Source organism: Stegostoma tigrinum, chromosome 35 (genome assembly GCF_030684315.1).
Source record: "Stegostoma tigrinum isolate sSteTig4 chromosome 35, sSteTig4.hap1, whole genome shotgun sequence".
In the NCBI taxonomy this organism is placed as follows: Eukaryota; Metazoa; Chordata; class Chondrichthyes; order Orectolobiformes; family Stegostomatidae; genus Stegostoma; species Stegostoma tigrinum.
This window is the reverse complement of record NC_081388.1, coordinates 20,419,990-20,435,915: the sequence shown is the minus strand read 5'-3', so window position 1 is coordinate 20,435,915 and position 15,926 is coordinate 20,419,990. Positions and strand designations below refer to the sequence as shown.

General features: G+C 47.9%; 2 protein-coding genes across 4 annotated transcripts in view; one reads left to right on the top strand and one right to left on the bottom strand.

Moving 5' to 3' along the window:
* LOC125447557 (glutamate--cysteine ligase regulatory subunit-like) overlaps window positions 1–15,926 on the bottom strand; it is an 86,891-nt gene that overhangs the window by 33,023 nt on the left and 37,942 nt on the right. The window lies entirely within an intron of this gene.
* Window positions 1–15,926, top strand: part of LOC125447558 (uncharacterized) — a 75,539-nt gene that overhangs the window by 43,737 nt on the left and 15,876 nt on the right. For all 3 annotated transcript variants that reach the window (XM_059639934.1, XM_059639936.1, XM_059639935.1), the window contains exons 3-5: window positions 6,980–7,054; window positions 11,940–12,011; window positions 13,343–13,417. In XM_059639934.1, the coding sequence (XP_059495917.1) occupies window positions 6,980–7,054; window positions 11,940–12,011; window positions 13,343–13,417 (222 nt within the window). The remainder of the gene's footprint in view (window positions 1–6,979; window positions 7,055–11,939; window positions 12,012–13,342; window positions 13,418–15,926) is intronic.

Here is a 15,926-nt window from a genome sequence, read left to right as displayed (position 1 = left end):
CCAGAGAGGTAGGGTGCCAGACTATCAGGTAGATAGGGTGCCAGAATACAAGGTAGATAGGGTGTCAGAGTGCCAGAGAGGTAGGGTGCCAGGCTACCAGGTAGGTAGGGTTCCAGAGTGCAAGTGAGGTAGGGTGCCAGGCTACCAGGTAGATAGGGTGCCAGAGTGCCAAAGAGGTAGGGTGCCAGGCTACCAGGTAGATAGGGTGCCAGAGTGCCAGAGAGGTAGGGTGCCAGACTACCAGGTAGATAGGGTGCCAGAGTGCCAGTGAGGTAGGGTGCCAGACTACCAGGTAGATAGGCTTCCAGAGTGCCAGAGAGGTAGGGTGCCAGACTACGAGGTGGGTAGGGTGCCAGAGTGCCAGAGAGGTACTGTGCCAGGCTACCAGGTAGATAGGGTGCCAGAGTACCAGTGAGGTAGGGTGCCAGACTACCAGGTAGATAGGGTGCCAGGCTGCCAGTGAGGTAGGGTGCCAGACTACCAGGTAGGTAGGGTGGCAGAGTGCCAGAGAGGTAGGGTGCCAGACTACCAGGTACATAGGGTTCCAGAGTGCCAGAGAGGTAGGGTCCCAAGCTAGCAGGTAGATAGGGTGCCAGAGTGCCAGAAAGGTCGGGTGCCAGGCTACCAGGTAGGTAGTGTTCCAGAGTGCCAGAGAGGTAGTGTGCCAGGCTACTGGATAGGTAGGGTTCCAGAGTGCCAGAGAGGTAGGGCGCCAGACTACCAGGTAGATAGGGTGCCAGAGTGCCAGAGAGGTATGGTGCCAGGCTACCAGGTAGATAGGGTTCCAGAGTGCCAGAGAGATAGGATGCCAGGCTACCAGGCAGGTAGGTTTCCAGAGTGCCAGAGAGGTAGGGTGCCAGACTACCAGGTGCGTAGGGTTCCAGAGTGCCAGAGAGGTAGGGTGCCAGACTACCACGTAGATTGGGTGCCAGAGTGGCAGAGAGGTAGGGTGCCAGGATACCAGGTAGGTAGGGTTCCAGAGTGCCAGAGAGGTAGGGTGCCAGACTACCAGGTAGATAGGGCTGCAGAGTGCCAGAGAGGTAGGGTGCCAGGCTACCAGGTAGGTAGGGTTCCAGAGTGCCAGAGAGGTAGGGTGCCAGACTACCACATAGTTAGGGTGACAGAGTGCCAGAGAGGTATGGTGCCAGACTACCAGGTAGATAGGGTGCCAGAGTGCCAGAGAGGTAGGGTGCCAGGCTACTGGATAGGTAGGGTTCCAGAGTGCCAGAGAGGTAGGGTGCCAGACTACGAGGTAGGTAGGGTGCCAGAGTGCCAGAGAGGTAGTGTGCCAGGCTACCAGGTAGATAGGGTGCCAGAGTGCCAGTGAGGTAGGGTGCCAGACTACCAGGTAGATAGGGTGCCAGGGTGCCAGTGCGGTAGGGTGCCAGGCTACTGGGTAGGTAGGGTTCCAGAGTGCCAGAGAGGTAGGGTGCCAGACTACCAGGTAGACAGGGTGCCAGAGTGCCAGAGAGGTAGGGTGCCAGACTACCAGGTAGATAGGGTTCCAGAGTGCCAGAGAGGTAGGGTGCCAGACTACCAGGTAGATAGGGTTCCAGAGTGCCAGAGAGATAGGATGCCAGGCTACCAGGCAGGTAGGTTTCCAGAGTGCCAGAGAGGTAGGGTGCCAAACTACCAGGTGCGTAGGGTTCCAGAGTGCCAGAGAGGTAGGGTGCCAGACTACCACGTAGATTGGGTGCCAGAGTGGCAGAGAGGTAGGGTGCCAGGATACCAGGTAGGTAGGGTTCCAGAGTGCCAGAGAGGTAGGGTGCCAGACTACCAGGTAGATAGGGTTCCAGAGTGCCAGAGAGGTAGGGTGCCAGACTATCAGGTAGATAGGGTGCCAGAATACAAGGTAGATAGGGTGTCAGAGTGCCAGAGAGGTCGGGTGCCAGGCTACCAGGTAGGTAGGGTTCCAGAGTGCAAGAGAGGTAGGGTGCCAGGCTACCAGGTAGATAGGGTGCCAGAGTGCCAGAGAGGTAGGGTGCCAGGCTACCAGGTAGATAGGGTGCCAGAGTGCCAGAGAGGTAGGGTGCCAGACTACCAGGTAGATAGGGTGCCAGAGTGCCAGTGAGGTAGGGTGCCAGACTACCAGGTAGATAGGCTTCCAGAGTGCCAGAGAGGTAGGGTGCCAGACTACGAGGTGGGTAGGGTGCCAGAGTGCCAGAGAGGTACTGTGCCAGGCTACCAGGTAGATAGGGTGACAGAGTGCCAGTGAGGTAGGGTGCCAGACTACCAGGTAGATAGGGTGCCAGGGTGCCAGTGAGGTAGGGTGCCAGACTACCAGGTAGGTAGGGTAGCAGAGTGCCAGAGAGGTACGGTGCCAGACTACCAGGTACATAGGGTTCCAGAGTGCCAGAGAGGTAGGGTCCCAAGCTACCAGGTAGATAGGGTGCCAGAGTGCCAGAAAGGTCGGGTGCCAGGCTACCAGGTAGGTAGTGTTCCAGAGTGCCAGAGAGGTAGTGTGCCAGGCTACTGGATAGGTAGGGTTCCAGAGTGCCAGAGAGGTAGGGCGCCAGACTACCAGGTAGATAGGGTGCCAGAGTGCCAGAGAGGTATGGTGCCAGGCTACCAGGTAGATAGGGTTCCAGAGTGCCAGAGAGATAGGATGCCAGGCTACCAGGCAGGTAGGTTTCCAGAGTGCCAGAGAGGTAGGGTGCCAGACTACCAGGTGCGTAGGGTTCCAGAGTGCCAGAGAGGTAGGGTGCCAGACTACCACGTAGATTGGGTGCCAGAGTGGCAGAGAGGTAGGGTGCCAGGATACCAGGTAGGTAGGGTTCCAGAGTGCCAGAGAGGTAGGGTGCCAGACTACTGGGTAGGTAGGGTTCCAGAGTGCCAGAGCGGTAGGGTGCCAGACTACCAGGTAGATAGGGTTCCAGAGTGCTAGAGAGGTAGGGTGCCAGCCTACCACCTAGATAGGTTTCCAGAGTGCCAGAGAGGTAGGGTGCCAGGCTACCAGGTAGATAGGGTGCCAGAGTGCCAGTGAGGTAGGGTGCCAGGCTACTGGGTAGGTAGGGTTCCAGAGTGCCAGAGAGGTAGGGTGCCAGAGTGCCAGAGAGGTAGGGTGCCAGACTACCAGGTAGATAGGGTTCCAGAGTGCCAGAGAGGTAGGGTGCCAGTCTACCACCTAGATAGGTTTCCAGAGTGCCAGAGAGGTAGGTTGCCAGGCTATCAGGTAGATAGGGTGCCAGAGTGCCAGAGAGGTAGGGTGCCAGGCTACTGGGTAGGTAGGGTGCCAGAGTGCCAGAGAGGCAGGGTGCAGAGATCCAGAAATGTAGGATGTTAGTCTACTGTGTAGGTAGGGTTCCAGATTAGGGTGCCAGGGCACAAGCTGGGAATTGTGACAGAGTTAGGAGGTGGAATGTCCTGACATTGTCTCTGTGTTTCGGGAGAAAGTAGCGGATCGCACACTTCACCCCGTTTGGGTCTAGAGCAGAAAAGAGAACCTTACGAATCACCTCATTGAGGTGTCAGTGAGCTGTCAGCACATGCAGCAGCTGTAAGCCCTGATTGTCGCATGAAAGGTGAATGTCTTTGGGCTTTCTTCACCATTTACTGCTCTAAAAGGGGGTAAAATTAAAGCAGGGGTTCACTGTCTTAAAAAAAGAAACACCCTCAGAGAGGCCAGGCCAGCTGCACGAAGACATTTGCTTTCTTTCTTGCCGTGAGATGAGGTGGATTGTGTGGAGAGATTCGAGCTGATCTAATCTCCCTGCCTCATGCAGGATAGGATCAAAATGAGCTGCTGGTGTCTGATCATCTCAGTTACAGATCTGTTTCCGATCAGCTCCTCCCCACACAATAATAATCATCGAATGGGCTGAATTGCGACTTCCAAAATGTGTCGTCGCCTTCCATCCCGAGGTACGTTCTGGGGCTTAACCCAGCCATGGCCTCCCTGGAATGCTTAGTTTCTGCAATACTGTTTCCAAGTGTTAAACTCTGGTGAGCTAAGGGATGGTATGGAGATGTTAATTGTTAAAATAATTACAATTCCTGTGATTCGCCGAATCAAATCTTCAAAGCTGACTCCAGGGAGGAGTTAGATGTGACCAACAAGCGCAACTAAAACAAAAACCAATTAACCTGAAACATTTCTTACTCTTTAACAGCAATATTATTTCAAATTCTCTGGTGTATCTTGTCAGGTTGTTCTATCTACGCTATGACACAATGATTTTGTAATGTTTCACACTCAATGTTACAAGGTGGAGTGAAACTGAAACACGGAGAAATAATAACTGAACGTAGCTACACGGTGGCTCAGCGGTTAGCACTGCCGCCTCGCAGTACCAGGAACACGGGTTCAATCTCACCCTCAGCTGACTGTACAGAGTTTGCACATCCTCCCTGTGTCTGCGGTGGGTTTCTTCCAGGTACCTCGGGTTCTGCCCACAGTCCAAAGATGAGCAGGTTAGGTGGATTGGCTGTGCTAAATTGCCCATTATGTCTCGAGTGGGTCTGGGGTGGGATGCTCTTTGGAGATTTGGTGTGGACTTGATGGGCCAAATGGCCTACTTCCATACTGTAGGGATTCTATGAATGTCTATTCTATGATTAAAAGTTGTTTCTGATTTTTTTCAGCATTCTCTGGCCAACAAGGGAGAAAGCAGTGACACAGTCTCTCACTAGAGATGACGAAGTGTAGAGCTGGATGGACACAGCAGGCCAAGCAGCATCAGAGGAGTAGGAAGGCTGACGTTTCTGGCCCAGACTTAAGATGCTGCTTGGCCTGCTGTGTTCATCCAGCTCTATACCTTGTTATCTCAGATTCTCCAGCATCTGCAGTTCCTACTATCTCTGACACATTGTCTCTCTCTCTCTCTGTCTGCCTTTAGTGACCCTATTTCCACAAGTATCTGTCTCAGGATGTTTCTGACCCCTTTTCTCTGGATGTCCATCCCAATGGATTGGTGCCCACCCTGACCTGGTCAAACAGAGAATGACAGGAGAAGACCTGTATTCTGTCAGTCATGTTTCTGTTGTCAGGTTAAGCTACAATAATGATGGGCATTGTCGTCTTCAGAAACAATGTGAAGAAGGTTTAATCTGTTCTCCAGAATTTCGATTCGATTTGATTTATTATTGTCAAATGTACCGGAGTACAGTGTACAGTTTTGTTATGTGTGCAGCACAGGCAGATCATGCCATACAAAGTGCATTAGGGTAATAGAACAGAGCGAGGAACACAATGTTATGGCTACAGAGGAGATGCACACAGACTGAGATCAACATTAAGTTTAAAATTTGTGATTCCAAATAAGAAATCTAATAACAGCAGGGAAGAAGCTGTTCTTAAATCTGTTGGTATGTGTGTTTAAGCTTTTATGTCTTCTGCCTGATGGATAAAGGTTGTAAGAGAGTATAACTGGGGTGGGAGGGGTCTTTGATGATGTTGGCTGTTTTCCTGAGGCAGCAAGAAGTACAGATGGAGTCAATGGACGGGAGGTTGTAGTTTCTTATAGTCCTGGGCAGAGCAATTGCTGTACCAAGCTGTGATGCATCCAGACAGAACATTTTCTATGGTGCATCATAAAAATTGTCTTTATGGACATGCTAAATTTCCTTAGCCTCCTGAGGAAGTAGGGGTGTTGTTGTGCTTCCTTGACCATCGCATCAACCTGGGTAGACCTCGACAAATTATTGGTGACTGTCACTATTAGGAACCTGATGCCCTTGATCACCTTCACCTCATCACCTTTACGTAGACAGGGGCATGCTCTCCAGCTTGCTTCCCGAAGTCAATGACCAACTTCTCCGTTTTGCTCCCATTGAAGACAGATTGTTATCTTTACACCACTGCCTCCAATCACTCTATCTCTCTCCCGCAATTTGCCTTGTTATTGCCTGGGACCCAGCCTACAACAGTGGTGTCATCAGCAAACGTGTTAATGGAGTTAGGATGAAATTTGCCGCATGGTTGTGAGAGTACAGGGAGTATAGTAAAGGGCTAAGTATGCAGCTTTTTGAGGCATCAGTGTCGGGGACAATCAGAGAGGAGGTGTTTTCGCCTATTCTCACTTCCGCATCTCCTGCTGCCCATTATCGCCTAATTTCCTCAACCTTTGGTCAAAATGTTGAAGTATAACCCCTGGGCTCGGAGTGAGCGGGAAGGTTCTGGAATGTTCTGATGTTGTCACCAGCAATCTCAGTCTTTGAGAAAAACAAAGCACATCATAAATAATAAAGGCAGAATACTGTGGATGCTGGAAATCTGAAACAAACAGGGAGAACACTAGATAAACTCAACAGGTCTGGCAGTGTCTGTGGAGAGAGAACAGAATGTCTTGGGTCCAGTGACCCTGCTTCAGAACCGGAAGGATCTGGAAAATAGATTCCTTTCACCTCACCAATATAAGGTCATCTCCAACCCTTTCCAATTGTGAAGAAGAGACATTCTGGACTCAAAATGTTAACTTTCTCTCTCTCTATCTCTCTCTCTCTCTCTCCATAGACACTACCAGACCTGTTGAGCTCCTTTAGGAATCTCTATGTTTGTTACAGTATACATTCCATTGAATGAGACACAAGGTGGAGTCATGATCAGCCAATCTCCCATTGAATGGTCTTGCAGACAGTTCTGGTTCCAAGTGTTTATTTTTGGTGAGGTGAGAAATGGTGTGAAGATGTTAACTGTTATGACATTGCAATTCCTGAGATTCCTCTCGACAAATCCTCAAGCATGAACGATTGAAGTGAGGAGTTAGATATGAGAGGTGAGAAAGACTGAAATAAAGTTCGATCAATTTAAAACAAAATCTTTCTCACTAGTTAAGAAAAGGGTTCTTTTCAAATTCTCTGGTGTATCTTGCTGGGTTATTATCAGATGATAGTATAAGGTCGGGGTGGACGTTGGATAGACCTTAGGTTTACGGTAATAGTTCGGTATAATATCGTGGGCCGAAGGGCCTGTACTGTGCTGTACTGTTCTGTGTTCTATTAGTCTCCACAGTCAGAGGATGTGATTTGATATGTTTTACAGTCTCAATGTTGCCAGATGGAGTGGATAAGATGGAGGAGAAAATCATGTCTGCACTCCACAAAATTCAAAATAATAGTAAGTTTTCAAACTGTTTTTGAAAGTTGTTTTTCATTTATGTCAAGTTTTGCATTCTCCCGGCCAACAGGGGAGGGAGCAGTGGCATTGTCTCCCTCTCTCTCTCTCTCTCTCTCTCTTTCTCAGCCTTTAGTCACCTCTTTCCTCAAGTATCTGACTCAGGATGTTTCTGACCCCATTATCTGCATCTCCATCCCAATGGATTGGTTGCCACCCTGACCTGGTCACTCAGACATTAGGAGGGTATGTCCTTATGTCTTCTACAAATCGTGTTTCTACCGTAGTGTTAAACTAACAATAACAATGGCCATTGTCCTCTTAAGAGAGAATGTGAAGGAAATTTATTCCGTGCCCCAGATTTTTGGTTCGTTCCCATGCCTAGTTTTCTGAGTGAGCACAAGCTGTGGTTTACAGGGCCATGGTATTGTTCTGACAATGTCACCAACAATCTCAGTCTTTGAGAAAAGGTAGCACACCACACACATCAGTCTAATAAAGGCAGAATACGGTGGATACTGGAAATCACAGAGAGTGCTGGAGAAACTCATAAGGTCTGGCAGCATCTGTGGAGAGATCAAAACAGGTAAAGTTTCAAGTTTGGTGACCCATCATTAGATCTGGAAGGCCTGGGAAAACAGATTCTTTTTGATACTTCAGACAGATGCAGAGAAGGAGAAATAGGTGAGCTGGTGTGAACAACAAGTCTGAATGGTAAAGAGTTCGTTGGTAATAGTGCAGATAAAAAGAAAAAGGGATGTAAAAAGGGTATAAATTAAGGCATGAAAGGCAGACAATGGATCCTAATTGACAACTAACTGGATGTGGCTGTTGGGGATTTGGGGGTGAGAGTGAAGAGAATGTAAGAAAAATGGAAGGCTTGTGGTCTGCTTCCGAAGTTGTGGAATTCAAGGTTGAAACCATGAGCAGATGTCACCTGATGAAGGAGCTGTGTTCCGAAAGCTTGTGATTTCAAATAAACCTGTTGGACTTTAACGTGGTGTTATGTGACTTCTGACTTTGTCCACGTCAGTCCAACACCAGCGTCTCCACATCATGGAAACCTTGAGGCTGGAAAGTGTCTAAATGGAAAAAAGAGGTGTTGTTCCTCAAGTTTGTGCTGTGCTTCAGTGGATCTTTGCAGCAGATCCAGGACAGAAATTTTAACATTAAGGAGATTAACTGAACTGGCAGCAACTGGGGGGTCAGGGTCATTCTTACAGACAGAGCGGGGGTGTCCCGTAAGGTAGTGTCCCAGTCTGCATTCAGGCTCACTGACATAAAGCAGCCACCAATCGCTTACAGTTCTGAGGAAGTGTCAAACTGGACTCGATGCTTTAACTCTGCCTATCTCTACAGACGCTGCCAGTTCCATTGAGTCCCTTCAGCAATCTCTATGTTACAGTCTTCACTCATTGAATGAGACACAAGGTGGAGACAAGATCAGCCAATCTCCCATTGAATGGTCTTGTAGACAGTTCTAGTTCCAAGTGTTTATTTTTGGTGAGGTGAGAGATGGCATGAAGATGCTAACTAGAGTCATAGAGATGTACAGCACGGAAACAGACCCTTTGGTCCAACTCGTCCACGCCAACCAGATAGCCTAAATAAATCTAGTCCCATTTGCCAGCATTTGGCCCATATCCCTCTAAACCCTTCCTATTCATATATCCATCTAGATGCCTTTTCAATGCTGTCATTGTCCCAGCCTCCTCCATTCCCCCAGTATCTCATTCCATACACACTCCACGCGCTGCATTATAATATTGCTCCTTAGGTCCCTTTTAAATCTTGCCCCTCTTACCTTAAGCCCATGTGCTGTAGATTTGGACTCCACCACCCCTGGGAAATGACCTTGTCTATTTACCGTATCTATGCCCCTCATGAGTTTATAAAGCTCGACAAGGTGACCCCTCAGCTCCAAGGAAAATAGAACATAGAACATAGAACATAGAAAAGTACAGCACAGTACAGGCCCTTCGGCCCACGATGTTGTGCCGTGGAATAATCCTAATCCAAAAATAAAATAACCTAACTTGCCTTCCCCTCAATTCACTGCTGTCCATGTGCATGTCCAGCAGTCACTTAAAAATCACTAATGACTCTGCTTCCATGACTGCCACTGGTAAACTATTCCATGCACTCACAACTCTCTGGGTGAAGAGCCTCCCTCTGACGTCTCCTCCATACCTTCCTCCTAACACCTTAAAACTATGACCCCTCGTGGCAGTCAATCCTGCCCTGGGGAAAAGTCTCTGGCTATCAACTCTATCCATGCCTCTCATTACCTTGTACACCTCGAGCAGGTCACCTCTCTTCCTCCTTCTCTCCAGAGAGAAAAGTCCGAGCTCAGTCAACCTTTCCTCATAAGACAAGCCCTCCAGCCCAGGCAGCATCCTGGTAAACCTCCTTTGCACCCTCTCCAAAGCCTCCACATCTTTCCTATAATAGGGCGACCAGAACTGGACACCATATTCCAAGTGTGGTCTCACCAGGGTTTTGTAGAGCCTCAGCATAACCTCGCCTCTCTTAAACTCGATCCCCTATTAATGAAAGCCAAAACACTATATGCTTTCTTAACAACCTTATCCACTTGGGTGACAACTTTGAGGGAGCTATGCACTTGAACACCAAGATCCCGCTGTTCCTCCACACTGCCGAGAATCCTGCCTTTAATCCTATATTCAGCATTTAAGTTCGACCTTCCAAATGCATCACTTCGCATTTATCCAGGTTGAACTCCATCTGCCATTTCTCAGCCCGGCTCTTCATTCTGTCAATGTCTCGCTGAAGCCTGCAATAGCCCTCGATACTATCAACAGCACCTACAACCTTTGTGTCATCAGCAAACATACTAACCCACCCCTCAACCTCCTCATCCAAGTCATTTATAAAACTACAAAGAGCAGAGGCCCAAGAACAGAGCCCTGTGGGACTCCACTCAGCACTGACCTCCAGGCAGAATACTTACCATCTACAACCACTCTCTGCCTCCTGTCAGCCAACCAATTCTGAATCCAGACAGCCAAATCACCCTGTATCCCATATCTCCTGACTTTGTGAATGAGCCTGCCCTGGGGAACCTTATCAAATGCCTTGCTGAAGTCCATGTACACCACATCCACTGCTCGACCCTTGTCAACCTAACTTGTAACCTCCTCAAAGAACTCAATAAGATTTGTAAGGCATGACCTGCCCCTCACAAAGCCATGCTGACTCCCTTTAATCACGCTATGCTTTTCCAAATCGTCATAAATCCTATCCCTCAGAATTCTTTCCAAAACCTTGCTGACCACAGACATAAGATTGACTGGTCTATAATTTCCAGGGATTTCCCTATTCCCTTTCTTGAAAAGAGGAACAACATTTGCCTCCCTCCAATCTTCCGGTACGACTCCTGTGGAGAGTGAGGAAGCAAAGATCTTTGCCAGCGACTTAGCAACCTCCTTTCTTGCTTCCCGGAGCAACCTAGGATAAATCTGGTCTGGCCCTGGGGATTTATCAATCTTAATATTTGCCAAAATTTCCAGCACATCAACTTCCTCAATCTTGATCTGTTCAAGCCTGTTTTCCTGCTCCTCAAAGGTCTCATTCACAACAAGGTCCCTTTCCTTAGTGAAAACTGAAGCAAAAAACTCATTTAGGGCTTCCCCTATCTGCTCAGACTCCACGCACAAGTTCCCTACGCTATCCCTGATCGGCCCTACCTTCTCCCTGATCATTCTCTTATTCCTCACATATGAGTAAAATGCCTTCGGGCTCTCCCTAATCCTTCCTGCCAAGCCTTTTTCATGCCCCCTCCTGGCCCTCCTCAGTCCACTTTTGAGCTCCTTCCAAGCAAGCCTGTAATCCTCTAAAGCTGTGCTAGACCCTTGCTTCCTCCACCTTACGTACGCTGCCTTTTTCTTTTTGACAAGAAGCACCTCTGTACCCATCATCTGAGGCTCTTTAATCTTACCCCTTCTTACCTGTCTCAGAGGAACAAATTTATACATCACTCGCAACAACTGCTCCTTAAACAGCCTCCACATGTCTGCTGTGCCCTTTCTGTGGAACAACTGCTCCCAAGCTGTACTTCCCAACTCCTGTCTGATAGCATCATAGTTTCCTTTACCCCAGTTAAATATCTTCCCCTGGTAACTGCTCCTTTCCCTTTCCATGGCTATGGTAAATGTGAGGCTGTTGTGGTCACTGTCGCCAAAGTGTTCTCCCACCACGAGATCTGACACCTGTCCTGGCTCATTGCCGAGCACCAAATCCAAAATGGCCTCCCCCCTCGTCAGCCTGTCCACATACTGAGTCAGGAAACCCTCCTGAACACACCTGACAAAAACGGCTCCATCCAAACCATCTGCACTAAGGAGGTTCCAATCTATATTGGGAAAGTTGAAGTCACCCGTAACAACAACCCTGCTACGTTTGCACTTTTCAACAATCTGCCAGCCTATGAGATAGTCTCAGTCTATTCAGCCTGTCTCTATAGCTCAAACCCTCCTTTCCTGGCAACATCCTTGTACATCTATTCTGAACTCGTTCAAGCTTTGAAACATCCTTCCTATAGCAGGGAGATCAGAACTGCACAGTATTCCAGTATTCCAGAACCAATGTCCTCTACAGCTGCAACATGGCTTCCTAACTCCTATATTCAATACACTGACCTACTGTTATGACATTGCAATTCCTGAGATTCCTCTCGACAAATCCTCAGGATGAACGATTGAAGTGAGGAGTTAGACATGAGAGGTGAGAAAATTTGAAATAAAGTCTGATTAATTTGAAGCAAAATCTTTTCAATCTTTATGAAATAGGTTGTTTCAAATTCTTTGGTGTATTTTGTCCGGTTATAATATTTTCGCTGTCAGATGATGTGTTTTGATATGTTTCACAGGCGCAGTGTCAGATGAAGTGAAACAGATGGCGGAAGAAATGATGTCTGAACTCAACAAAATTCAAAACAATAGTAAGTTTTCAAAACTTTTTTGAAAGTTGTTTTTGATTTATATCAGAGATAATAATAAGCAGAGAAAATCTGATGAAGGGTCTAGGCCCGAAATGCCAGCCTTCGTGCTCCAATGATGCTGCTTGGCCTGCTGTGTTCATCCAGCTCCACACCTTGTTGTCTTGTTTTTGATATATATCAGGTTTTGCAAATTCCCCACTGTTCTCTGACCAACAGGGAAGGGAGAAGTGACATTGTCACTCTCTCTCTCTCTCTCACAGCCTCTACTGTGCCTGTTTCAACAAATATCTATTTCAGGATATTTTGGAACCTATATCCCTGGATCTCCATCCCAATGGATTGACCTGAACTGGTCACTCAGAAATTGGGAGGAGAAGGCCTTCATTAAACATTCTGTAAATCAGGTTTTCATTGCAGGGTTAAGTAGCAATAAAGGTGGGCATTGTCTTCTTAGGAAACAATGATGTAAGAAAATTATTTAGTGCTCCGAAGTTTGAAATCCATTCCGTGTCACCCCCTGCTGTCCATTATCATCTAATTTCCACAATCATTAAAGATATTGAAGTTCAGCAATTGGGTTTTGAGGGAGCAGGAATGTTCTAGAATGTCACCAATAGTCTCAGTCTTTGAGAAAAGGAAGCACATCACATACATAACTGTAATAATGATGGAATACTGTGGATGCAGGAAATCTGAAACAAGCACAAAGAGTGCTGGAGAAACTCAGCAGGTCTGGCAGCATCTGTGGATACAGAAACAGAGTTAAAATTTCAAGTCCAGAGACCTTTTTTCAGAACTAGAGGGGGCTGGAAAACAGATTCTTATCACTCTCACCAAAAACAGATAATCTCCAACCTTATGTAATTCTGAAGAAGAGTCATTCTGGACTTGAAATGTTAACTCTGTCTCTCACTCACCACAGATTCTGCGACACCTGCTGTGCTCCTTCAGCAATCTCTATGTTTGTTACAGTGTTCATTCCATTGAATGACGCACAAGATGGAGACAAGATCAGCCAATCTCCCATTGAATGGTCTTGCAGACAGTTCTGGTTCCAAGTGTTTATTTTTGGTGAGGTGAGAGATGGTGTGAAGATGTTAACTGTTATGACATTGCAATTCCTGAGATTCCTCTCGACAAATCCTCAAGCATGAACGATTGAAGTGAGGAGTTAGATGTGAGAGGTGAGAAAGATTGAAATAAAGATTGATCAATTTAAAACAAAATCTTTCTCACTACTTAAGAAAAGGGTTCTTTTCAAATTCTCTGGTGTATTTTGTCAGGTTGTTAAAACTTCACAGTCAGAGGATGTGTTTTGATATGTTTTACAGTCTCAATGTTACTAGATCGAGTGAAACAGAAGGAGAAGAAAATCATGTCTGAGCTTGAAAATATTCAAAAGCAAAGTAAGTTTTCAAAACATTTTTGAAATTTGTTTCTGATGAATTTCAGTTCTTGCAAACTCCCCACCATTCTCTGGCCAACAGGGAAGGGAGCAGTGACATTATCACTCTCTTGCTTTCTCTCTCTCTCTCTCCTCTATCCCTCTCTCTCTCAGCCCTTACTCCTTCTCTTTCCTCAAGTATCTGAATCAGGATGTTTCTGACCACATTTCTCTGGATCTCTATCCCAATGGATTGGCTCCCACCCTGACCTGGTCAAACAGAGATTGGGAGGAGAACACCTTCATTAAATATTCTGTAAATCATGTTTCCAGGGTTAAGCTACAATAACGATGGGCATGGTCCTCTTAAGAAACAATGTGAAGGAAAATTGTTTGGTGCTTCAGAGTTTCAGTTCACCTCCATGTCTGCTCCTCTCTGTTATGATGTGGAGGTGCTGGTGTTGGACTGGAGTGAACAAGGTCAGAAATCACACAACACCAGGTTATAGTCCAATGGGTTTATGTGAAACTCCATGATCATCGAGTTTCCTTAACCTATAATGATGATACAGTGCAACCACTGGGCTCAGCGGGACCCAGGATGTTCTGGAACGTTCTGACACTGTCAGCAACAGTCTCAGTCTTTGTGAAGAAGTAGCATATCAGTCACTTCATCGGATTGGGGGTGACCCCAGGTCGAGACTGGATGCGCTGAAAACAAAAAATGCTGACGAACACAGTGGACCAGACATGATCCATGGAGAAAGAGCAAACTAACAATTTCAAATCTAGATGACTCTTCATCAGAGACAAGCTATGCCATTGAATGCCTGTTGCTTACAATGCTGGTTCCAAGTGATGTTCAATGCGTGAGCCTTCAGTGCAGTGAGAGCTGATAGCTGTTCTGACATCACGTTACCTGTGACTCTCAGTTAAGTGTGGCGTAGGCGGGGTGGATGAGTACATTTGAGGTAATAGCCAAAAAAAGTTTAAGCAAAATTGTTTCTCACATTGTAGAAAACAGCTGCTTCAAATGATAACAAGGTGTGAAGCTGGATGAACACAGCAGGCCAAGCAGCATCTCAGGAGCACAAAAGCTGACGTTTCGGGCCTAGACCCTTCATCAGAGAGGGGGATGGGGTGAGGGTTCTGGAATAAATAGGGATAGAGGAGGGGACGGACCAAAGATGGAGAGAAAAGAAGATAGGTGGAGAGGAGAGTATAGGTGGGGAGGTAAGGAAGGGATAGGTCAGTCCAGGGAAGACGGACAGCTCAAGGAGGTGGTATGAGGTTAGTAGGTAGGAGATGGAGGTGCGGCTTGGGGTGGGAGGAAGGGATGGGTGAGAGGAAGAACAGGTTAGGGAGGCAGAGACAGGCTGGGCTGGTTGTGTGATGCAGTGGGGGGAGGGGACGAGCTGGGCTGGTTTTGGGATGCAGTGGGGGAAGGGGAGATTTTGAAGCTGGTGAAGTCCACATTGATACCATTGGGCTGCAGGGTTCCCAAGCGGAATATGAGTTGCTGTTCCTGCAACCTTCGGGTGGCATCATTGTGGCACTGCAGGAGGCCCATGATGGACATGTCATCTAAAGAATAGGAGGGGGAGTGGAAATAGTTCGCGACTGGGAGGTGCAGCACTTCTTCTCTTTCGATTCCTCCCACTTCCTACAGACTAAGCGGGTGGCCATGGGCACCCGCATGGGCCCCAGCTATGCCTGCCTCTTTGTAGGTTAAGTGGAACAGTCCCTCTTCTGCACCTACACAGGCCCCAAACCACACCTCTTCCTCCGGTACATTGATGACTGTATCGGCGCCGCCTCTTGCTCCCCAGAGGAGCTCGAACAGTTCATCCACTTCACCAACACCTTCCACCCCAACCTCAAGTTCACCTGGGCCATCTCCAGCACATCCCTCACCTTCCTGGACCTCTCAGTCTCCATCTCAGGCAACCAGCTTGTAACTGATGTCCATTTCAAGCCAACCGACTCCCATAGCTACCTAGAATACAGCTCCTTCCACCCACCCTCCTGCAAAAATTCCATCTCCTATTTCCAATTCCTCCGCCTCTGTCGCATCTGCTCCCAGGATGAGGCATTCCACTCCCGCACATCCCAGATGTCCAAGTTCTTCAAGGGCCGCATCTTTCCCCCCACAGTGGTCGAGAACGCCCTTGACCGCGTCTCCCACATTTCCCGCAACACATCCCTCACTGCCCGCCCCCGCCACAACTGCCCAAAGAGTATCCCCCTCATTCTCACACACCACCCCACCAACCTCCGGATATAACGCATCATCCTCCGACCCTTGCACCATCTACAATCCGACCCCACCACCCAAGACATTTTTCCATCCCCACCATTGTCTGCTTTCCGGAGAGACCACTCTCTCCGTGACTCCCTTGTTTGCTCCACACTGGCCTCCAACCCCACCACACCCGGCACCTTCCCCTGCAACCGCAGGAAGTGCTACACTTGCCCCCACACCTCCTCCCTCACCCCCATCCCAGGCCCCAAGATGACTTTCCATATTAAGC